This window comes from Anguilla rostrata, chromosome 5, assembly GCF_018555375.3.
Source record: "Anguilla rostrata isolate EN2019 chromosome 5, ASM1855537v3, whole genome shotgun sequence".
Classification (NCBI taxonomy): domain Eukaryota; kingdom Metazoa; phylum Chordata; class Actinopteri; order Anguilliformes; family Anguillidae; genus Anguilla; species Anguilla rostrata.
This window is the reverse complement of record NC_057937.1, coordinates 10825363-10848403: the sequence shown is the minus strand read 5'-3', so window position 1 is coordinate 10848403 and position 23041 is coordinate 10825363. Positions and strand designations below refer to the sequence as shown.

The 23041-nt window shown below is 45.5% G+C and overlaps 2 protein-coding genes across 4 annotated transcripts; one reads left to right on the top strand and one right to left on the bottom strand.

The window, feature by feature from the left end:
* The first annotated feature begins 655 nt into the window (after positions 1–655).
* Positions 656–19166, top strand: galnt7 (UDP-N-acetyl-alpha-D-galactosamine: polypeptide N-acetylgalactosaminyltransferase 7). 3 transcript variants are annotated; one of them, XM_064335098.1, is made up of 12 exons: positions 656–1053; positions 2274–2722; positions 12915–13081; positions 13615–13745; positions 13923–14002; positions 14744–14926; positions 15888–16005; positions 16486–16608; positions 16977–17195; positions 17354–17452; positions 17671–17799; positions 17974–19166. In XM_064335098.1, exons 1-12 carry the CDS (start codon positions 931–933, stop codon positions 18109–18111), a joined length of 1959 nt encoding a protein of 652 aa, XP_064191168.1. In that variant the 5' UTR covers positions 656–930; the 3' UTR covers positions 18112–19166. The 3 variants fall into 3 exon arrangements, with proteins under 3 accessions (XP_064191168.1, XP_064191167.1, XP_064191169.1); XM_064335097.1 differs by lacking the exon at positions 14744–14926 and adding an exon at positions 14306–14488 and having other exon boundaries at positions 657–1053; XM_064335099.1 differs by lacking the exons at positions 656–1053; positions 14744–14926 and adding exons at positions 1301–1447; positions 14306–14488.
* Positions 19167–20353: 1187 nt separating this feature from the next.
* Positions 20354–22728, bottom strand: hmgb2a (high mobility group box 2a). Its single transcript, XM_064335104.1, has 5 exons — positions 22571–22728; positions 21630–21788; positions 21288–21439; positions 20964–21138; positions 20354–20877 (listed from the first exon to the last, which is right to left on the bottom strand). Exons 2-5 carry the CDS (start codon positions 21774–21776, stop codon positions 20710–20712), a joined length of 642 nt encoding a protein of 213 aa, XP_064191174.1. The 5' UTR covers positions 21777–21788; positions 22571–22728; the 3' UTR covers positions 20354–20709.
* Positions 22729–23041: the final 313 nt, after the last annotated feature.

The window sequence follows — 23041 nt, the reverse complement described above, 5'->3', positions numbered from 1 at the left end:
ATCTGAAACGCATTCTCTGTAGTGATAATCAGGCTTCACTATCTGGCAGTCTGACAGATGAATCTGTGTTTGGCAGAATGCATAGTGTCAACTGTACTGGCCCAAATAGTGCCTACTGAAAAGTTTGGCGAAGGAGGAATAATGGTATGGGGCTGTTTTTCATGGTTCGCTATCTGGCAGTCGGACAGATAAATCTGGGTTTGGCAGAATACATAGTGCCAACTGTACTAGTCAGAATAGTGTCAACTGTAAAGTTTGGTGAAGAAGGAATAATGGTCTGGGGCTGTTTTTTATGGTTTGACTTGGATATAGATATTACTGTTCTTGTATACAGAAACTAATTTTTTTTTTTTTTTTTTTTAATGTCCTTAAATAAAAACGGATAATGTGCACTTCAATCACATGTGAATCGTTTGATTACAAATCTAACATTGTGGAGTACAGAGTCAAATCAATAAAAAAAAGATATGCCCCAAACGTTATGGCGTTATGCAGTCTATATCAGAAGTACACAGCAGACAGAAGATATTAGGGCTAGCTAAAAGTATTTAACACAAGTTCAGTTCTGTTCTCATGTGAGGAGGTCCTTGGCTTGAAACCAGTTTTCTGCTTGAATTTAAAACCTGCAATTTATTAAACCTGCCTGTGGCTTCCTGGTTCGGGGCTTTACATCCGTGTGAACGAGCTGCAGGCGTGGATACAGCGCCGATGAGATTGGGAAGAGTTTGCTGTCGTTTGGAAGTGCCGAAAACTTCAGATCGCAAGGCGGCGTGACAGAGGGGGGCAGTAGCAGAGAGACCGTCCGTGTGTGCTAAGAGGGATTCGATCGGGAGAGAGAGGCAGGGGAATCTGCGTGTGGACGGACAGGGGCGCCACGGCCGCTCATTCTGTCACTGTAGCCAGCACGCTGGATAGATAGTTATCCTCAAAATGAGATTGAAAGTAGGATTTATTCTTCGTAGTCTAATAGTCATTGGCACCTTTTTAGGTCTGGTTGTGCTTTGGTCTTCTCTTTCACCGAAACCGAGCGACGATAACCCTTTCGGTAAAGCGGTAGGTATCCGTTTCTCTGGGCTAAATTATGATGCATTTTTACATTGGTTTGTGTTCATTTGAAAATAATCTCGAATTTAAACATATAGCTATATTTGTCATGCGAGCTTTTTCGCTAGTTAGCTAGCTAACGTTAGCCGACAGGCTAGCTAGTCCGGGTCGTTGTCATGGAGATCTCTCCGTCTTCTATGTTAGCCCACAAGCTAGCCAGTTACCACTTCAGAAATGGGTCGTTATAGCCAGTTAGCTAGCTTGTAGCTACCGTGTTACTGAGAGTGGAATATGACACTGATACGATTTGTGTACGCTATCGATACAGTAATGAATGTTGGAGCTAGCTAGCCGGTTTACTGTCTAGCATGGCCTCATCATAACAGAAAATAACAGGCAATCAGTATGTTCTGCATATTTTGCTAAAACAGTAAGGTTGGCTAGCTAGGGTTGACAGAAACCTATGCTGCATGACAGGATCATCGGTCATACTTCGCTGCACAAATATTGTTAAAGCCGTCAGATAAAATAATAAATAAGAAATGAAACGCTGCTAATGCAGGGCAAATGAAGCACTGGTATTGTTGTTTTGCCTTATTGCTGCTCTTTATGTCCAACGAAAAAGGCATGCATTGCCTTGTGCAGCTAGCTAGCTAGGTACCCGGTTTCAATGCGTTTTTAGCTGAAGCAAATGCTGTCAGGATGGTCTACAGGGATTAGCACAGTTGCTGATGCAGCAGACTTAGAAAGAACACGTTCATTGACTGTGGTTAAGCCTGCCATGTGGATATTGGCTACGTAACTAACTGCAAACAAAAGTAGCTGCCCCAAAAGCTTGAATTTACTGCAGATTTAGCTTGTGCGTCTAAAAATGCGTTTTTTTATTGATTTGGTGTTGCTGGGGTTTGCAGTTAACACGCACCAAAAACGTGTTCATGTGTCGTATGCCTATTTCCTTTTAGTGCCATGAATTCTGTCTTTTGAATGTCAGTAACTACTAATTGTATGAACTGTGTATGTATTGAGCATTTTGAAGTATGTATGGTACATTTAAGTCACAATCAAATGTGGGAATGTCCAGGCCTTGGTAATTATGCTTTGGTTCGTTCTCTCTTGAGTTGGAGAAAAAAAAAACCTATGAATGGCCTTATATTGGTGTATGAGAAGTACATGTTTGTGGAGGCACTGAAAACAACTATTGGTTTTACTTCTCCTTCGCTTTTTTTCAGGATTCTAGAGATGGAGCGTTACCCAATGCCAAAAATGATATAGTGGACCAGTTGAAGCCCATCGTTCCTTGGCCTCGGGTGGAAGGCGTGGAAGTGGATCTGGAGTCCATCCGTCTGAAGAATGAGGGGAAAAAGGGCCCTGACCAGAACCCCAAGGGCGGGGCGCAGAACCAGCAGAACATCATGCAGAAGCAGTACATCACCTTTAAGCCTCACACCAACGCCTACTCTGACCCGGTCCTGAGGCGCGGCACATTAGGGAACTTCGAACCCAAGGAGCCCGAACCCCAAGGCATCCCCAACGGACCAGGGGAGGGCGCCAAAGCTTTCGTCCTCGGTGCTGAGTACAAAGATGCCGTGCAGACCAGCATCAAAGAGTTTGGCTTCAACATGGTGGCCAGTGACATGATCTCCCTGGACCGCACCATTAGCGACATAAGACATGAAGAGTGAGTATTGCCACAGTCCACCCCCCCCCCCCCCCTCTCGGCGTGTGGTTAGGTTGTCTTGCAAAACATACCTGCTGCTTAAGTTTGCTGCTCCAGGTGTTGTTCTGTGGGCTAACAGTGCGTGGGCTCCTAATCTCATGTCATGGCCTACTTCATGTGGTGGTTCCACCAGCAGGGAAAAACACAGGAAACAGCTTGTTATGGTCTTGTACAGGAGCTGTGGCTTTATAATTTGTTTCAGTCTAGACCAGTACAGTAGCTGTGAGTGATCGTAATTTGTTCCATCATAGGCTAGTACAGAAGCTGTGATTAGACATACAATGTTTAAATTATAGGCTAGTACAGGAGCTGTGATTGGATATACAATGATTCAGTATAGACTAGTACAGCTGCTCTGATAGGACATAATATGTTTACAATGTTGGAAAGTGCCGGAGCTGCGACTGGCTGAAATTGGCCAAAGTTTCCATTCAGAGTAGCATCCGCACAACCATCGCCTTGAGTTAGTCATAAAAAGAGCAGCATCCACACAACCATCACCTTGTGTTAGTCGTAAAAAGGTACTCAGCCGTAAACTACCTAGTGACCCAGTTTGCTTGTTTCTGTGTTTATATGCGAGTGTCTCAGTGCTGCCAAAGAGAGATGCCAGGCTACGGTCTCAGACGGTTTTTCACCTGCTCTGACCCCATTTTGATTTTATGCTTTATGTGCGACAGATGTTGGATATGGCCCCAGTGACCATTGGGCTGAGTGCTATGTCAGTGAGCTGACTGGGCACGAACACCACAGTACTCGGCATGCCTAGTTCTTTCTTCTGACTTGGAAAACAAAATCAGCTAGATACTGTGCCTCTGAAGTATTTAATATACGTTTTGAGGTGTACCTTACAGCTTTAGAACATTGTGTGGGGTTACAGATGTTTGTCCTTGTTTTAGGTCACAGTTTTCTTCTAGTTTTAGGTGTAAAGTTTTAGGCTTTTTGATGAAAACATTACAGCTCTCCTGTTTAGGTTTTTGCTTTGTTTAGTTTAAGCCAACTTGAAATTCATCATGAATTCCTCAACCGGCCTTTTTTTCCTCAAGGCATTTGTGTAGTTTCAGTGACAAGCGTTATATTTGCTTTACCTAAGTCGTGCACATCGGCAGCAGCACTGCTGTGCTTGCTCAGAAGACCTGTTTTACAAGGGAAGAATGTCAACCATTTTGCAGCTTGTATATTCCGGCAAATTTCTGCTATTGGATTTCCCCCAAAGCCACGGAGTTGCATTGTCTTGTGCGAAAGGTGAAAGGTTGAGCTTCTGTTAGGAATGAGTTTCTAGGCCATGTGAAGCTGAATGAATGTTGCTGTTCTGACAGTAAAGAGAAACAGTAAGTGTAGTACTGAAGGTGGTGGTGTCTGAACTGAAACGCCATTGGGTTCATTCAAAAGACTATGGGCTGCTGACACGTTTCTCACCATGCACATGGTGACGAAGGGTGGAGTTCCTCTGCGAACAGGTGTGTCACCAGCCGAGCAGCGTGGGCTCGGGGTAAATGATTGATTGAAATCTAGGAGTGGTGGCTTTTTGAAAACGATGAAGCCACCGCTGACTTGCCGCACGAAGGCTGAGACGTAACCGGGCGACGGCAGGATTGACGAGCCTTCCGCCGCTGTGATTGGCTGCCTATACGCAACAGTCTCGCTGAGGAAATGAGAGCAGACTTTGCCCGCTGCAAAATGTCAAAGCTTTCAGGTTGTTAATGGTGCCGTACTTTGCTGTTGTGCTGCTTGTATGACTAATATTGCTGCCCCATGTAGCTTGTATCTATCTATCTATCTATCAGTTTGTCCATACATCCGTCTGTAGGTCAGTCTTTTGTTCACGTTTTCTGTTTTCATTTTGACATGCGCTGTACGTTTGTTGTTATAGTGCTGAGCGTTAGCCTGGCTGAGGCAGTAGTACTTTCACAGGTCAGTCCAGTTTGGCAGGCCCGTGTTTCTCGTCTTTTCTCTTGCATATACAGGTTATATTTGGGCTCCTCTGCCCTGGATTGGAATGGGTGCTGCTCAGCAGGTTATTAACCAGCTATTTTCAAGCAATCCGGAGTCACAGTGTGTAATGACAAACATGACCTTTACTGCCCGACTGTGTTCCCTGCAGTCATATTGCTTAAGCCATTGGGCTTGTCCTGTTTAGGCCGGTTTTGTTCATTCATTCATGCATTCATGCATTCATTCATTCATTCATTCAGTCATTCATTTGTTTGTTTTTGGGACAGTGGGATCATCTGGAATTCAAAATTTGTCCATTAAAAAAAACAGTGAGCAAGTATTTGTAGGTTTTCACAGACTAAGAAAACATCTGTCTCGTGGCTAATTTAGAAATGATTCAGGCCAAAGCCTACATCCAACCGGACACTTAACTTTAATTCCCTCATGGTATCCACCCAAGTGCCTTTTAACACCTCACCTCTAAGAATAAAGCATTTAAAAACTTCCAGGGCCTTCGCCATGATTATTTTATGGTCTTAATAAAGTAAGTGTTTTCAGGGTAGTGTTTCCGAGCCCTGGATCATGACCCTGCGCTCCCTCTTAACAGCTTGGCCACAGGCACTTGGGAGGTCTGACCGAGCACTGGAACCTCATTAAACCGTAATAGCCGTTATAAAACGCGGTTATAAAAATGGCTGTAAAATCCCTCGTTTGCGGCGTACTGTATGATCGCTCTCTACTCTCGCAGCGAGTTGAGTTGAGTTAAGAGACAGGGAGCAAGGTCCTGACTGCGCTCGCCGCGTTTCTTCGTGGGCCTGTGACTCCAACACAGGAGTCTCAGCATGTCATATCTCAAAGGATAAGAAGCCATTGGTTTTCTGTTTTAAAAAAAAATAATTAAAATAATAAATAAAGGAATAGAAATTGGTAAACTGTGTCACACCACTAAAAACTGACTTGCCATTGGGCAGGCTGTGACACGCTCTGTCAGATTTAGCGATAGCCCGGCGTCACTGAACAGCTGGGATGAGTCATGTGACATGCCCGTTTCTAAACTGCACTCTCTCCTCCATTTCAGACGGTTGAAGCGGTTGGGCTGTCGAGCAGGCTGGGCCAGCCGGGGTTAGCTCAAACAGGACCGTCTGCGGTCGATTAAAGCTCTGCTTTAAATTCTGCGTTCATATGACGCTCAGAATGGGGAAACGTAACAGGCGTCCCTTCCTGTGGTGCTTTTATGTTTGCTTTGCAGTCCGTGCCTTGTAGTACAAGAGCTCAACCCACAAACAAACAAGGAAGTGTCACTAAATTAACAGAACTACAGTGTCACAACAGTGGTTAATCTCGTCATTTGAAAGTCAGAAACTCTTGTTTCACCGTGAGACCTGTGGCCTGGGTTCCATTCATTTGTCCTTCGAGATTTTTGGCTGGACTGCAACAGTGGGGCCAGCCCTACAAACGCGTATGTCTGTGACTGAGTGATGAAGTTACGCCATTGGTCGGCCAAGTTATGAAGTGTGTTAGATCCATCCATATGCTAGGTTTTGACTTGGTCTTGTTGACTTAGAAATATCCGAAGTGCAAGCTGTGCTTCTCTCCGTGGTTTACAATTACGTTTTCACGATTTAGCAATTCAGCAGATGCTCTTACGCTAGAGTAGGCACATTTAACATGGCTGGAAATCCATCACTAGTGCTCGAGTTCAGAAGAGCTTCAGTCAGATCAAGTACAGTGCCATGTGTTTGTGAAGAAAAAAACACTTGCATGTAATTGTGAATCAAAGTGAAGGACCATCATTGGACCCAGGCCTTGGACCACTCCGAGCATTGGGCTGCGATCATCTTTGGACCAAACGGAGCTTGACCCGCCCCATTCTCCTGGTTTCGGTGTGTTTCGGGGGAGATTGGTTGGTTAAGACAGATGCTAGAGACGGGAAAGCTCTCTAAATAATTTAAAGAACATAAAGAGATGTGGTCAAGGTTACAGAATGGTAAGGTTCTTGATAAATTTGTCTCGTCTCCCACAAGTAATGGGTCAGTGTGACCGCCAGTGGCCTTTGTTTTATAATAATACGTCTTATCCTGATGCGGTTTAATGGCTTTCCCAGAGCTGATAAGCAGCCCCGTAAACAGAAATGAGTGCCTCTCTCACTCACTGAGTAAGTAGCGGGCGGGGGATGGCCTTGCCAACTTGCTGATTCTGACAGCGGATGTGGAGACTTTTACATGGTCCTCGGGATGCTTAGGCTACATACAGGCGTAGCCAGATTTTATTTGTACTTCTTGCAGGTACTTAAATAAATTGTATTATAAGACTCCCCATGGTTCACATACATGGGCCAGGCTACCAGTGTGTGTGAGTTTGAGTATGTGTACATGCATGTAGCACATGTGCATGCGTATGGAAATGTGGATTGTGTGCGGGGCTGCCGAGTGCCTCGTCCAGTTTAGGCACCGTTCTGACACAGGGATGGGCCCCAAATTCTCACTGTGGCCAGTAGCCCCACAGGGCAACACGTAATGGCACGGTCTGCACCTTATGGTCCTCTGGTGACCCCTACTGGTCGATCGGGGAACCTGCAAGTCCGTCTAAGCTGCACATTAAGAGTCCTCCTCCTGCTGAGCTCTGTGTGAGCCTGAATTGAAGGCTGCACTGTGATAAGCAGTGGATCTTAGCGTCAAGTGTTTTGGAGTCAAGTAGGTGCTCTTCTGAACTCTCTCGAACCCACAGCCAAGGGGCCAGTTATGAGCTCTGATATACATTTGGCCGTTCCAAACGTAAGGATGTGGGGTTTGTGATTCAGAGAAATCGTGGGAAGGACTGTGCCTTTGTGTGCCACAGGCCTACACCGTCAGGAGTAGGAGCAGGAGACTCGCGCAGACCGTGGGCTTTAAGCCAGGCTGTGAACAAAGGCCTCCTCTGTGGAGCTCACAGGAGAGTCAGCACTGCTCGCTCTCTTAGAACGCGCTGCGGCTAACGCGCCCGCGCAGTAAACGCAGCGGAAAGGGCCCAGTGCGCAACACTGGCCCACTGCGGAGGCCCTGCTAATGCTAACGCTAACACTCACGCAGTCGACAGCTCACCGTAACCCTGCAGTAGGATAGCATGGTAAACTGAGTAAACAAGTGGGCTAGCTGACAGAAGGCCGCAGGTTCTGTTACCAAAACTCCCAGCAGGGCACTTTATCAGAACTGTCTCAGCACTTTTCCTGTTGTATTCCTGTTGTATGTTATGTATAAATAAGTTATGTGAAAACAATGTGGCTATGCTGCTGCCATTCTGTCGGAGGTTATCACTTAATATCTTATCTCACGTGAGCTCATGGCAGCGTACCTGGAAATGTAAATCGATATTAGATTAGTCTAGTATGCACACTATGTCTGACACAGGCATTGTATGAAGTACAGTCATTGCATGAATGGCAGGTTCTTGGCCAGGAGCACAAGGGGTTGTTTTTGCAATCCTGGTGACATCTAAAATATGGTGAAATAATACAAGTCAGGCATAGACCATTTTTATTTAGGGTAAGGTGTTTTACACATTCCATATAAGGGAATTGAACCGTTTAAGGTGTAAGATCACAAATACGTGATTAGAATGTTCTTAACGGAACATTCCAATTCCAACATTCCATTCACTACTGGTAGTTGAAAGCAATTCAGTTCTGGAACACTGACTTAGAATTTTGAAAAGAAACATTCCAAAAAATGTACCCTTAAAGGGTTAAACTCTTCAGTCATTTTATTGTGTTACATTTCTCATTCAGATAGACTCACTGGGATTAGATTCAAACATTAGCCACTTCCTCCCAGGTTCTGTTATTGTACAGTGCTCATATTTTTTCTGTATAAATCTGTTCTGTTCCTGTCTCATCACAACACTTAATGCTGTCTGAAACACGCTGCTTGTGATTATATCTCGTGCAAGTAGCTTTTGCCCTCCCCACAGGCAGCCGTTTAGGAAGGAAATGCTCTTCCGCTCGAATGAAACCAGTTTCACTGTAGCCCTTGTGATTTCCCAAATGCACAAAAAGGCACTACTCCAAATTACTGCAAGTTCCTTTCTAAATCTATTTCTGTGCTAATATAATAGGAGGCCAGGACATTGCTTTCAATGTCTGGAGCCAGATAACCAAAATAGAAATGGTTCAGATGAGCTATGATATTGCGTAAAGTAGATTGTCAGATTGTTTGGTTGTCTTGCCTGTTAACTCTGTGCCTTCAATATTGGGTATGTCCAGCAGATGGCACTGCGGGTTCAATTTCTGCAAGGCTTTGAGTGCCCACTGTATAATTTCAGGGAAATGTCCAGTTTCTTTTACGTTAGGGTTAAGAAACAGAGGTCAAAACTGGCATCTGTGCTCGAGAACTCGACACATTACAACTGCAGATTAAAACTATCCATCTTAAACTGGTGTGGATTCATGCTCTGGCCTATGATATATAGCCTAAGTTCATAAATGAATGATTTTGTATCCCACTTGTCCATGTGAGAGGATGGTAGCTACTCCCCCACTCCCCCCTTTAAACATGCAGTTATGAATGTAGAAGGATTAAGTGGTTTCCACAGGAGGCCCAAAGGGTCAGGAACTCGGGACGCAAACGGCTATATTGATGCACTCCGCCATTTCAATTACAAGGGCTGAGAGACAGCTGCTGGTCCATTCTAAAAGCATGGCCATGATGAACAGGCCTGGGAAGTGCAACTCTTCAAGTGCTCAGAGTGTCGGCTTTAGCTTTTAGCACATCAAGGAGGGCCCATCAGGGCTATGTAACCGTGTAACTTGGAGATGAACTTTCCAAGAACACTTTGTGCTTTCTCAAAATGCCAAGGAGAAGTAATTTTTTTCCACACAATACTGGAAATATTGAAAATTTGAGCAGTACGTCTGTACCGTTATGTACATTTTTTGCCAAGCGTTGTGAGGCATGTACCCAAAATGGAAGAACACAGGTGTTTTGAAATACAGAAAGTGGAAACATGAATAAATCTCTTGGCTAACTTTAATATGGTAAACTGTGGACAAAATGATGTCTTTCCCTCCCAGGGCAGCACACCATTAGGAATTTAGGCCTGAGAGCCTGATAATGACACCATAAATGTAAAAGGTAAAAAGCGAAAATTTGAAAGTGCAGACTTGGTTACTGGAGGCCAGCCCACCCCCCTTGAGCGTGTGTGAGAGGCCTGGTGAGGCTGAACTCTTGGGGGGGGGGCGGGGTTACGGTTGGGGATCCTGACTGCTGGAATGTGACGAGCCTCCATTAAGATTCCGGCGGCATTATATCAGAGCCGCGCTTGAGGTGGGAAGACAGCTGACCTCGTTCTCAGAGACCTTTCCCGCTTTTAATTATGACAGAGACTGACACCGCAGACACGCATACACACACACTCCTTCACACACACACACACACGCGCGCGCACACACATGCAGTCATGCACACGCACACACCCGCACACCTCAGCTGCCTGCGCCGGTCCCACTCCGGTTCCCTAAGTCCCATCATGTCTGGATGGGCTAATGGCTTGAGATCAGCCCATCCGAATAATGTTGAGATCATGGACTGTAGAAAAAATATGGACGAAGTCACTGTGATGTCACCCACTGACTCTCCATGGGCTTGGTGAAAAGGGTTTTGAACCCCGGGAAGTGCAGTTTGTGGGTGCCGCCAATGCGCCAATTGGAGTCAGAGACTGCGCACTGACAGATAGGATAGTATATGAAGTCAGCTGCATAGCCTTGATGACTAGCACTTTGCTGTTACCGTTTCTGCTTGACTTGTTGAATGCACATTGAATGCATGTAGGCTATGTGCTTATCTTTGTAAGCTCCTCTGGGTGAGAGCATCTAGCCTGGCTTTTTAAGCATATAAGCACATAGTGTATGCTGTTAATCCGTTTGTTATCACGTGCCTGCAGTCCTTTTAAATACGGCAGCTGAGGCTGGCTCGAATATTCATCTGAATCCCGCAAGCCCAGCTGCTCTGCAGCTGAGCATAATGGCCAATGTTAAAAAGCAGTCCTTTTCTGTCAGTCCTAACCACCTTTGGGGCTATTTTTATCAGTGCTGTGCAGGTGCGCTGATGACTCTGTAGGCTCAGGGTACGAGTCATCCACACGTTTCAACGATCAGCATCTTCATTTTCCAAAAAAACAAGGTCCAAAGACGCAATCCTGTTGACTTGGGGAAAATGCGTATTTTTAATTGCCCATTATATTCAGTCAAGGACATTACAAAGGCTGCGGGTTCGATTCCCAGGGTGGGGCACTGCTGTTGTGGCCTTGAGCCTCAGTAAATATCCTGCTGTATAAATGGACTGTATGTAAAAGCAATGTAAGCAGTGTAAATGGCTCTGGATAAGAAGAACGTTTGCTAAACAGATAAAGTGTGTAGCTTAATTTAATATGCAATAATGGGGGTCTCGTTGGACACATTTGGTGTATTTCACATTAGACAATTAATTCAACTAAATTTCACTTTAGAATTAATTTGTAATAGACCCAAAGATCGTTTTTGGACACATACTGAGTAGTTTGTGGGCCAACTGTACAGTAAGTTTGGGGAAAACCGGTGCCAAAATGCACTCTGGCCCTGGAACAGACCCGATATTTCACTGATGAAATAACGCCCATGCTTTTAACAGCACTGTAACGCTACTGAGAGACTCGCTAATTGAAGCTCAGCCCTCAGCTGCGGAACGACAGACTGTTCTTCCTGCTGAGGAGCCGGTTAGCGCTGCGGCTATCGCTGGCACCCACGCCGGTCCAGTCAAAACACGGTCCTCCTCTGTCATTTCCAGCGCGAACGGCGGGCTTCTCTGCGGGGAAAGTGTTCACGCTCGGCCTAGGGTCTGCGTAAACATGATATTACGCGGATTGCTTGCAGCGCGTTGTCTTTGTAAACTGCATTCATTTGTGCCTCACAGCCTAGAATTATTCCGCTGCCCTTTCCCCCCTCAGGGAAAGCCTGCCTTCGAAAGCGCTCTTTGATCTGAGTGTACCGCTTTCTAATGGCAGAAAAAAGCCTTTATTGTTATCAGGTAAAAAGCATGAGCTGCAGGCCACTCCAAGCTCAAATAAAAATACGGAATTCTGAAAATACAACAGTAGTGCATGAAACCTGAAGGTTTGTGAAGGTAACACAGATTATCCAAGGTTATTGTATGATCTTGTAATTAAGTGAATGTGTGAAATGGTGGCTGAGGAGGGAAGTTTAATAAAGCTGAACCTGTAAATACTGTCGTCATGCACCTTTCAACAAGTGCTCCCTGTGTGAGTCTGGAGTCTTTGAGCGGTGAACGCGCCTCTCTGGGGAAAGAAAGCCTGCATCTTTTTTCCCTTGTGCTTTTTGGCACCGAGACCTGTTTACAAAATGGTCAGCGCAGTCTGAAACGAAAGTGAAAATGGAGATCCTTTGGCATCTGAGAAATGGGAGAGGCTGAGAAACGGGGGTGGCGTCTGGCAGAATATTCCTCTGCTCTCTGCAGATTAGAGGGCCTGCCGCTTGGGGAAGGCGTGCTATCGAGCAGGCCTGGGGGCGCTGATCTTCGCTCGATCTGACGAGGGCACGCTGGAACTCGCACGGCCGCTGAGGAGCAGGCTCTCACAAAGAGCCGTTTCATCCGCCGTAGTGTAACAAGCAGGGCCGAATACCCGAGTTCAGTGTGCGCAGGGCATTGTGGGATTGAAATCGGTGAACATTTGCGGGGGCGGGCCACCTCGGCGTGGAGCGAAGGAGGTCACATGGGAGCTTTCGGCCTATCGGCTGCTGCGTTAATTCCGAGCGCTCCGCGTGGCACGAGCACATTCCAGGTTCCGCGGCGCCTGTGTGATCGGCATGTAGCATTAGTTACATAACGCTTTCAGGGTTACTGAGGGGGAAAACACGCAGGCCTAAAGAAACTGGTGCCCACAGCACTGGAATAAGCAGTCGATCCTGGTTTTAGTGGTAATTATAATTCAGCAAGACTGCTTGTCCTTACCCAGAGTGTCTGATACATATACAGCTTTAGATATTATCCATTTGTACAGCCCTGTGTTCACTGCTGTGGCTCTGACTATATTCCTTGGTACTGGGATGCAATGGCAGTGTCCCACTTGGGATTTGAACCTACAGTCTCTGAGCAATCTCATACTACACTATACCCTAGGTCCCTCACTGGCAGCCCCACTCCCTTTAACGACCACCCCCCACCCCCCCCCCCATCGATGCCGTCCCCTCTCGCAGGTGCAAGTTCTGGCACTACGACGAGAACCTGCTCACTGCCAGCGTGATCATCGTCTTCCACAACGAGGGCTGGTCCACGCTGATGAGGACGGTGCACAGCGTCATCAAGCGGACCCCCAGGAGATACCTGGCCGAGATCGTCTTGATCGACGACTTCAGCAACAAAGGTGAGGCTCGCGTGCCAGCACAGCAAGGCACAGTGAGGCACAGCGAGGCCCAGTGAGGCACAGTGAGGCACAGCGAGAGGCACAGCGAGGCCCATCTCGGCTGCCCCGGAGTTTGTTCCGCAAGACCTCTTCCTGTGTTTCAAAGTTACTGGTGTCTCTTGTGCAAGTCTTGCAGCAGGGCCTGCTCACCAAGCATAAATCAAATGTATATTAACAGACAGCTCATAGACATGCATTTACAATATTTGCTGATGCTCTTGGACAGAGCGACTTACAGAAGGGCTTTCCAATAGCATTGCATCAGCATATTTAGTGAGAAAAGAAAAAAGAACACTATTGGCAAACGACTACTGTCCACACAATTACCCTAAGCCTTTTTTAAGGGTCAGTGAGGGAAGCTATGTTTAGGGTTAGAGTAGGTCAGTGCTCTGTCCAAGGGTTAGATTACGTCAGCGCTCTGTCCAAGCAGTCTCTGAAGAGGTGGGTCTCCACGGAAACATGCTGTTGGGTGTGGGCGGGGTCTGTCCCTGCAGTGCACCTGAAGGAGAGGCTGGAGGACTACATCAAGCAGTGGAACGGCCTGGTCAAGCTGTTCCGCAACGAGAGGCGCGAGGGCCTGATCCAGGCCCGGAGCATCGGGGCCCGCAAAGCCACCGTGGGCCAGGTAGGACCCCCACAAACACTTAAGCATAAAGTATGATTAAGGTTTATATCGAGCGTGCTTAGTATACTGTTTTTTCACATGGGTTGTGCTTGTGTGCGTAGGGATGTGTCCCGTAGGGAGGCTGTGCCTAGTCCTGCTGTGTCGTGAAATATAATCTTACTATTGCGTTTTCCACAGGTTTTAATTTACCTGGATGCTCACTGTGAGGTGGGAGTGAATTGGTATGCCCCGCTGGTCGCCCCCATATCCAAGGACAGGTAGTAGAACCCACAAAGCACGAGTCACCTTACCTGTAATGTTCTGACTGAGAATAGTCTTGTAGCGGTTAATAGCAATGAAAACCATGGACTTATTCCTTCTATGGTAATAGTGTGAATAAATTACAATTCAGCCACAGCTAGGAGTGAACCTTCGTTAAGGAAACCATTTTCATATGTAGTGGTTGCACTGTTGTGACACTGATGTTGAAATGGCCTGTCTGTTTTGTAGGGTGGGCAGAGACGACTTTAATGTTTTTTTGTTGTTTTTTTTTGTAATGTTGTGTCTCATTAATGTTCCAGAACCATATGCACGGTTCCTTTGATAGATTACATAGACGGCAATGATTATACCATAGAGCCACAGCAGGGTGGGGACGAAGACGGGCTGGCCAGAGGAGCCTGGGACTGGAGTTTGTTGTGGAAGAGGGTCCCCTTAAACAGCCAGGAAAAGGCTAAGCGAAAGCATTTGAGCGAGCCCTATCGGTAAAGCCCCCAGACTGGTGCACCCCTCCCATTCCCACATGTACATCTAAGCTCTCCCTCTCTCCTTTTTTTTTTTTTTTTTCATCTGTTCTTCACCGTTTGCCTGCCGTGCACGCCACCATGCATGGATCACAACTGACCGCATCCGACACCCCCCTCCCCACCGCCATCCATCCATCCATCCATCCTGACCGACGCACGCCCCGCCCTCATCCCCGACACCCCGCCTGCTAACCCCGCCCCCCAACCCCTCAGGACCGTGTGCACGGTCCCCCTGATCGATTCCATTAGCGGTCATTCTTACAACATCGAGCCGCAAGGCGGAGGGGACGAGGACGGCCATGCGAGAGGAGCGTGGGACTGGAGCATGACATGGAAGCGCATTCCGCTGAGTAGCAGGGAGAAGCAGAGGAGATTAAGTATAACTGAGCCTTATCGGTAATTCACAGAAAAATTAAAAGGGCAACAGATACCGTATATGACTGCATATACAGTATTGTGGATGCCACCTGTGCATGGCTCCTTTAATTTCGCTTGGTGAAAGGCTCTCCTCTAACAGGCGTTTGTTTGACGCCAAACTGCACGAGAGCACGTACTGACATGTTCCCCTGCAACGCGAAGCCCTCGCTTTCTGGGCGTTACTGCCGTGCCGGAACCTTCTCTAACGCCGTACTGACTCAAACGGGTGCTTGTGTTATGACTTGCGTCGCACTAATTCAGAACTGATCTCTCTAACAATGCAACAAATCCCACCAATGAAATGTTTGTTTCTTGCTGTTTCTGCCAGTTACTTTTGGAAATCTAAGGAACTGTAAATATCAGACTTGGGGTCAGTGCCATTTCAGTACAGTCATTTCGTAAAATGAATTAAAAATGCAATTAATTTACCGAATGACTGATCCCAACCCTGATGGATACTAATTTTTGGGATGTATTTGATGTTCTCTACAACTTTTATTCAGGGAATCATATGGCTTCTGAACTTCAGTTGCTTTTGTGTTTATAATGATTATGGCTTTGCATATATTACATACGTACAAGCTGAATGGAATGCAGAGCTATTGAATCTCTGGGCTGTTCAGATTGAATGTATCTGCAAAATGAAGACCGTATGTACAATATATACATATATATCTGCAGTCTTTAAGTAGGAGTTCCTCATGGTCATAAACATCGTCATGACAGCCACCTCAGACGGCGGCAGCGAAACGTATTCTTCACATTCCTTTCTGTGTCTGAGCTCAGCTTGATTCCCCGCCTTCCATTTTGCCTCAGCGAAGCCGTCCTTTGAAGCGCCTGTTGCGTCCGCCCCAGCACCGCGGCGCTCGCGGTTGTGCGGAATTCCCGCTCGGCGCCGGCGGTTCCTGTCGGGCGGGTCTGACGGCTCTCTGTCTCTCAGGTCCCCTGCTATGGCCGGAGGGCTCTTCGCTATCGAGCGAGACTTCTTCTTCGAGCTGGGCCTGTACGACCCGGGCCTTCAGATCTGGGGAGGAGAAAACTTTGAGATATCCTACAAGGTGAGCGGCACCGCGCCTTTTTCGCTGATGCTTTTTTTTTTTTTTTGTTAGCGCCGGAAGCTAAACTGAACACGCTAGCCAATGCCTACGCTGAGCGTGTCGCGGAATATGCATACTTTTTGTTTGCTTTTGAACAAGGGGACGGCCTGCTTTGCAAATTTTTGCCCCGGTTAGAACAGGAACTCCTCATCACCTTCAGTACAAACTGAACTTACGTATTCGAAAAAGCCAACAGACCATATAATTACTGCTCTAAAAAGGCAATTATGGGGTTTTTATTGTTAGCAGGCCTTCCTTTAGGAGGTATTATGCTCTTGGCTTTTTTCCAAACTGAAATGTTTCGATGGCGAAAGAAGGAAATAGAGTGCTATTCCCCGAATGCTATTGTTGAAACTGCCGGTGTGCTGGGAGACATTTTGGATCATTTGAAAATCGTTTTGGACGTTAAGAGTAACGCAGCGCCCATTGCGCCCTCCCCAGATTTGGCAGTGCGGGGGCAAGCTGCTGTTCGTGCCATGCTCCCGGGTGGGGCACATATACCGCCTGCAGGGCTGGCAGGGGAACCCGCCCCCTGCCCACGTGGGCTCCTCGCCCACCCTGAAGGTCAGTCCGCCCCTCAACTCCGAATTCATTTACCTGTTTATTTATTTAATTCAGACTTGCTTGCTTTCAGAGGAGGGCCAATAAAAATGTTTTCCTGCCTTGATTGGTCCTCCACTGGTACTTGGCTGAACTACTGGATTATTTGGACTGGTGGACCTTCAATAATTTTACAATTGACAAAGAAGGACGCTTCTTTGATTGTAAACACAGGTCCACAGCAAAGCTAAAATAAATCCTGCATAGTATGCCTTTTAGGAACGCACGATACCCATCAGATGTAAGAGTACACCATTACTGAAGAACCTAGGGCAGGGCAAACGAGCACAGGCCAACCGCACTCCCTCACGCTCCCTCTGTCATTCTGTCAGAACTACGTGCGTGTGGTGGAGGTGTGGTGGGACGAGTACAAGGACTACTTCTACGCCAGCCGGCCCGAGACGCAGACGCTGGCCTACGGCGACATCAGCGAGCTGAAGAAGTTCAGGGAGGAGCACCGCTGCAAGAGCTTCAAGTGGTTCATGGACGAGATCGCCTACGACATACCCCAGCACTACCCGCTGCCCCCCAGGAACCTGGAATGGGGAGAGGTGACCTTTCCCCAGAAACTCCCTGCCTCTGCGACACAGATTTCATATAAATGTTACACTGCCAATTTTGAAGTGTGTGGTGATCGGCTTCCAAAATGTAGCTTGCTCACGTTTTGAATGCAGTCGAGATGATTGTGCCTCGGGGCGCTCTGTTTCAGATACGAGGTTATGAAACCAGCTACTGCATAGACAGCATGGGACACACCAATGGGGGCAACGTGGAGATCGGGCCTTGTCATAGGATGGGAGGAAATCAGGTAAAGCTACATCTTTCGCATTAAAAAAAACACCACTTTTCAGATTGGTTGCAGATTTTGGTTACATCTGTCTATTGTTTTCACATGATAAAATGACATTGTTGCCGATCACACTCCTGTAATTGGCGATCGGCGGTTTCACCAGCGGAAATGTAAATGGAAAGCGAGACTGTTTGCTTCTTCGTGCGTCTATACGAATGGGCTCTGCGTCGTTTCAGCTCTTCAGAATAAACGAGGCCAACCAGCTGATGCAGTACGACCAGTGCCTGACCAAAGGGGCGGACGGCTCGGCGGTCATCATCACGCACTGCAACCTGAAGGAGTTCACCGAGTGGAAGTACTTCAAGGTCAGAGTTCGTAGTTTTCTCGCCCATCAGCCGTGGGCAATATGTACTCACGCCGGTCATCGACATTGGGTTATGTGCCCTTCTTCTGTTAGGGCTCCTAAAATAGATAGGCATTTTCAAAAGCACTGGAGAAAAAATTGGACTGTATAATTTTTTTTTTTTTATTTGCTGCAGGATCTCCACAGATTCACACACATGCCCACGGGGAAGTGCTTGGATCGATCCGACGTCCTGCACAAGGTGTTCATCGCCGACTGCGACAAGACCAAGAGCACGCAGAAGTGGGAGATGAACAACATCGTAGCCGTGTAGAGCTGCAGCCTGCGGCGACGTGAGGACTGTGTACAGTGGACTGGGAAGAAAGATAATACCCTCCATCCACCCCCTTGCATCACAGCTGCTTTTCAAAGTTATGTAAAGTGTAAAAAACTGAAATGGCAAACAGTGGCAGTCAGTCGCCCGCTTCTAAAAAACCAATTGTACTGATTATCGATTTGTACATCAATGACCGTTTACATCCGCTCTTCATGCTGGTTTATTTAAAGGTACTTCTGTGGGAATTTTGCTCAGGGGTCTAAAAAGCATGTTGCTTTTAGAACTGCAAAAATGTGTGCCCGGGGTGAAAGGTATGGTAACCTGGTAAGTTTTAAAACTCTAAATACTCTTTTTCCTTTTTAGGGTGAATAAGGTGTACACTCTCTGACGTGTGTACTTACAAAGTGTGTCAGTCCCTCTCAAGTGTGGCCCTTGTTGGACCTACTAAATGAAGCGTTGACACCAGACTTTGATTATTACTGAAGATGCTGCCACTTTACTAATATAGATTTGTCACAATTAAACTCAGTTTGAGTGTGTGCATTTTGGGCATGGTTATGAAGAGTAGTTAATAGTTGTAAAAAGAAAATTTATATTATACATGAATGTCTTTTTTTAACAATTATGGCTAAATACAGACACAGTTAAGTGAGGAGTTTATTTTGTTTAAAGTAAACAACTCCCTCTTGGATAGGGAATGTGAAACAAGATGAGCAATATTGTAATATTGGTCAGTCTTATCAACCCTAAAGAGGAAAATCTGTATCTCGTTGTGAATAAGCGTACATTCATGCGTGCATTATTTCATCTGAAATGTAAAAACATTTTGATATTGTAATACTGTAAGTACTTGACCACTGAATACCAATCATTGAAACGCTGTGTATGAGGCATTGCTTATCCATTAATGTATGCAAATTTTATACAGTGTAAATAGATATTTGTTTCTACGCTCACGTTTGCAATAGTGAGTCCTGGATGAGGATGTAAATATCAAACTTATGAGAAGCATCGGTTCTCAGTTTCTCTGGGAAATAAACATTATGTTTTTACGTGTTTCTTTCTCCAAATCTATGGGTCAAATCAATGTCTGTGCATGTTTTAAATGATGGTGTTAAAGGGGGGAAAAAAACAATTTGATGTGGCAGCATTAATCTGAGACTCTGGAACATAAATCAAGATGCACAACTTTGGATCGTTAGTGTTACGGTGATTGGCTCGTCGGCATTAAGTGTTTTATTTTTGTAAAAAGCACTCGTTTGGAAATTACAGCCTGGAGCTTGTAGCAGCTACCATATCTGCTCTTGTTCCCAATGCACTAGGAGTGCCTTGTTACTGGAAGCCAGTTTAACCAGTTGAAAGGCTGTCAACAGCACAGAGAGCAAATGACTTCACTGCTGGTGGCCTGCACCATGTAGATTATTCTAGATAAACTGCTAGTAAGATTGCTGTTCCGTGCATGCCAATGACTTGGCAAGTGCCAGCAGAGACTTCCTGTCTTTAAAGGGGACAATGCAATCTATTAAATTTCCCACTCATTCACTGAAATCTGAGATGGGAGTTTTGTGGTCACACCCTTGCTTTCACATCCAACGTTCTTATGTACGTACACTGCTCCCAGAAATTAATTCCCAGAATTGGTGCAACTTGCATAAAAGCCCATCACTCTTTAGATTGGACTTGATGTTGTTCAATTACATTTGCACTGGCACTATATTGTAGGCTAAACAGATAGAGCCGTTCAAGCCACCTGAATAGCAGCAGCTACAGAAAAATTGTGTTCACCATAAACTATACCAAGGGGGCATACATTTCAGAATACAGCAAGTCTCCAGGTTTTAAAAAACTAAATATACAGCCAGACATTCTTATGCTGAAGCAATTCAGGTCATGTACTCTGCTCAAGAGTACAACTGCAGTGTCCCAGCTCGAAATCAAACCGCTCTGAGGCATGCCCAGTTCCCTAACCATTACACCACATTATCGCAGAATCCCTCAAACCGAGCGTCTTGAGATTAGGTGAAAACTGCAACATCTTGTTCCCAACAGGACAATTCAACTCATCCATAGAAAAATTGAGTGAGAGCAGCAGTTAGGACTGCACTGCAGATTTTGCCAAATCTTTTAAAGAATTTGATAGTGAAACAAAATGTGACTAAATATCTAAGCTTAGCACATCTAACATTTACAATCCACTTAAACCCAGTGCACATACAGAACCAATTTCAAAACACTTAAGTTGGATGTAATCATATACAAAATTTTATTATAAAAAAATGCAATCTACAGTTAGAACAAAAAGTTTAAAGCTCAGAGTTTAAAAAAATGGTTTTAAAACTCCTTGACTACATAACTGTTTTTTTGAATGCTCAACAGCAGTGGAAACAAGAAAAAAAAAAAAAAATTCACCCACACCCTCCCCATCCGAAACAAAGAGCAGTGCTTTGAGGATCGGTTACTAAATTTACAAAACAGCACAGGAACCCTCACGCATCACATCTCTGTACATGATCTGAAAAATCAGAATGTTAACAAAGTTGCATTTTAAGTTCATTCTTGTTTTGTAAATACTCCGCCCGGCTCAATTTCCCAGCCCTAATCGTCATCCTCGTCATCGTCGTCGTCGTCATCATCGTCCTCCTCGTCGTCATCATCCTCATCATCATCGTCTTCATCCATTGGTACCACCTTCTTTGCAGCTGGCCGACCGGGGCCCCCCTTCTTGCCAGCGTCCTTGCTCTTAGCGCGGTAGGCTGCAACGTCCTATGGGGGGGGATAATTTTAAATCTCCCTACAACAGCAAGATGGAATGGGATTCATACTTTAAAACACTGAGACATACAACATACCTTCTCGTACTTCTCCTTCAGTTTCGCAGCCTTCTGTTCAAATGGGGCCTTGTCTTTGGGCGTCTGTTTTGACCACATCTCACCCAGTTTCTTGGCGATGTCACCAATGGAAATGCCTGGATTCTCACCCTTTATTCTTGGACGATGCTCAGAGCAAAACACAAAAAATGCAGATCTGTTGGCGGGAAAGATGAACAAACATCTTAATATAGGCAATATGGCAGCTTCAAAATCCTAACTTTATTTATTTAACTTATAATGAGAAGATTAAGGACACAAACATAAATGATAGTCCTACATGCAAACCCACAAAACAGTACTTACGGCGGCCGCTTGGGGGCATTGGGATCCTTCTTCCTCTTCCCTGCCTTCGTAGTACCTTTCGGAGGCACGTAGGTTTTCATCTCGCGATCGTAGCGTACTTTGTCACCCTTGGCCATATCCTCAAATTTTGATTTCTCTTTTGCTGACATGGCCTAAAAATAAACCTGGCCGTTAATATGAAGTCACACTGGACTACAGGCGTTACCCAAACAAGATTAACAAGGAAGTCTGTCAGTATTGAAACAGTTAAACTGTTGCGTCACCACAACGTCCCACCCTATCCCCTTCCCCCATCCTCCCGGAAAAACAAATGTTCAACATGGCCGCTGCATCGCAACTTACCTTCCACCGTGCAGAACATTTCTTAGAAAACTCCGAAAAATTCACAGAAACATCCGGGTGTTGCCTCTTGTGCTCCTCTCTGGACGACTGTACGAAGAATGCATACGAGGAAGTCTTCCCCCTCGGCTTATTAGGATCTTTAACCATGACTGCAGTAGTCTATACAAAATAAAAACAATTGTATTAACATTAAATTTACCTGCGACAACTAAATATAGCATGCAGTCTACACTGAAGCAGAAATTGGGTTTGTAACAATCTATAGCAATCGAAAAAAAGGAAGTGAAGCACAGACATGCCATGTTAAACTACTCTAAATTCTGAAATGTATTCAAGGTATGCCGTTGCGAGCACTCGGCTAGTTGCTAACCCACTAAGGTTAGCCACCACAGCAAGAACAATGCATATCCCTCCATCTTGTTTCCCGCCTAAACTCTTCCTGAATCTAATGTAGCGTTAACCAAGTTACAACGCGAACTTCAGCTTTAACCAAAATACTGGTCAGATGACTATCGAAAAATAACACGAAGACAAACTTTACATAAAACAAACAAAAAACAGCAGCTTCTCAACATGAGGGTTGTCTAGTCGGCTAATGTTAGCTAGCTTGCGACCTCGCAATTGTTGAGGGGAGTTAGGCTGCATGCAAGCATTCCTAGATATCGAACAAGCAAACTTAATCGTACTATTGTTTTTTACGAATCTTTACTAGACCTTTAAAAACTTTGTGCTCGTTTGAATTAATATTGGCTAACTATCTCGTTAACATTATATGTTGGAATGTGGTGACCATTACGGAAATACCACTTTTAAAACTAACGTTTAATCGTATTAGTGCAGATTTAGGCTTTCTAATGAGTATGCATCATACTAGAAATTGCAATGACTATAAACATGAAACGCATTTCAAAAATATGGGAGAGGGAAACAAAACTACTTACCTCTATCAGCCACAAAATTTCGTACTAGAGTGCACTTCCTAACTTCTTACCGCTGTTTTTTTACTTCGGATTAGGTCACACAAACTTGATTAAATGCTACCAGGGCACCTCCCCTATACTCCTTAGTTGGCGGCCAGAGAGCGTTCAAATTCGAATCAATCCGCCATGTCAAGAAATGCAGGGTTTGTATTGGTCAACTTCACCTCCTGTGCGAAAAGGGTAGGCTGCCACATCCTACAGTGGCGTGCGAAAACTCAAGTCTTCTTGTGATTGGTCAAATGTGGGATTTAAAATCGATGGCGCTAAACGTGAAGAGAGCAGTGTTGATGTATTTCATTACATTTTTAATTACAATAATGAACACTGGTGTGTGTCAGTCAGGGAACAGGGACGGAAAATAGAAGTGAACTGAAAAACTGTGTGCGCAATAAAGGAGAAACCGTCATTTTGTTGTTTGCGTAGATGGAATTG

Bases quoted from the DNA above. Each gene is read 5' to 3' on its own strand.
- galnt7 (XM_064335098.1), top strand. From the start codon at position 931: ATGAGATTGAAAGTAGGATTTATTCTTCGTAGTCTAATAGTCATTGGC. The intron at 1,054-2,273 runs GTAGGTATCCGT...GCTTTTTTTCAG, and splicing joins ATAACCCTTTCGGTAAAGCG to GATTCTAGAGATGGAGCGTT. The intron at 16,609-16,976 runs GTCAGTCCGCCC...TCATTCTGTCAG, and splicing joins GCTCCTCGCCCACCCTGAAG to AACTACGTGCGTGTGGTGGA.
- hmgb2a (XM_064335104.1), bottom strand. From the start codon at position 21,776: ATGGTTAAAGATCCTAATAAGCCGAGGGGGAAGACTTCCTCGTATGCA. The intron at 21,440-21,629 runs GTAAGTTGCGAT...GTTTATTTTTAG, and splicing joins AATGTTCTGCACGGTGGAAG to GCCATGTCAGCAAAAGAGAA. The intron at 21,139-21,287 runs GTAAGTACTGTT...TCCCGCCAACAG, and splicing joins AATGCCCCCAAGCGGCCGCC to ATCTGCATTTTTTGTGTTTT.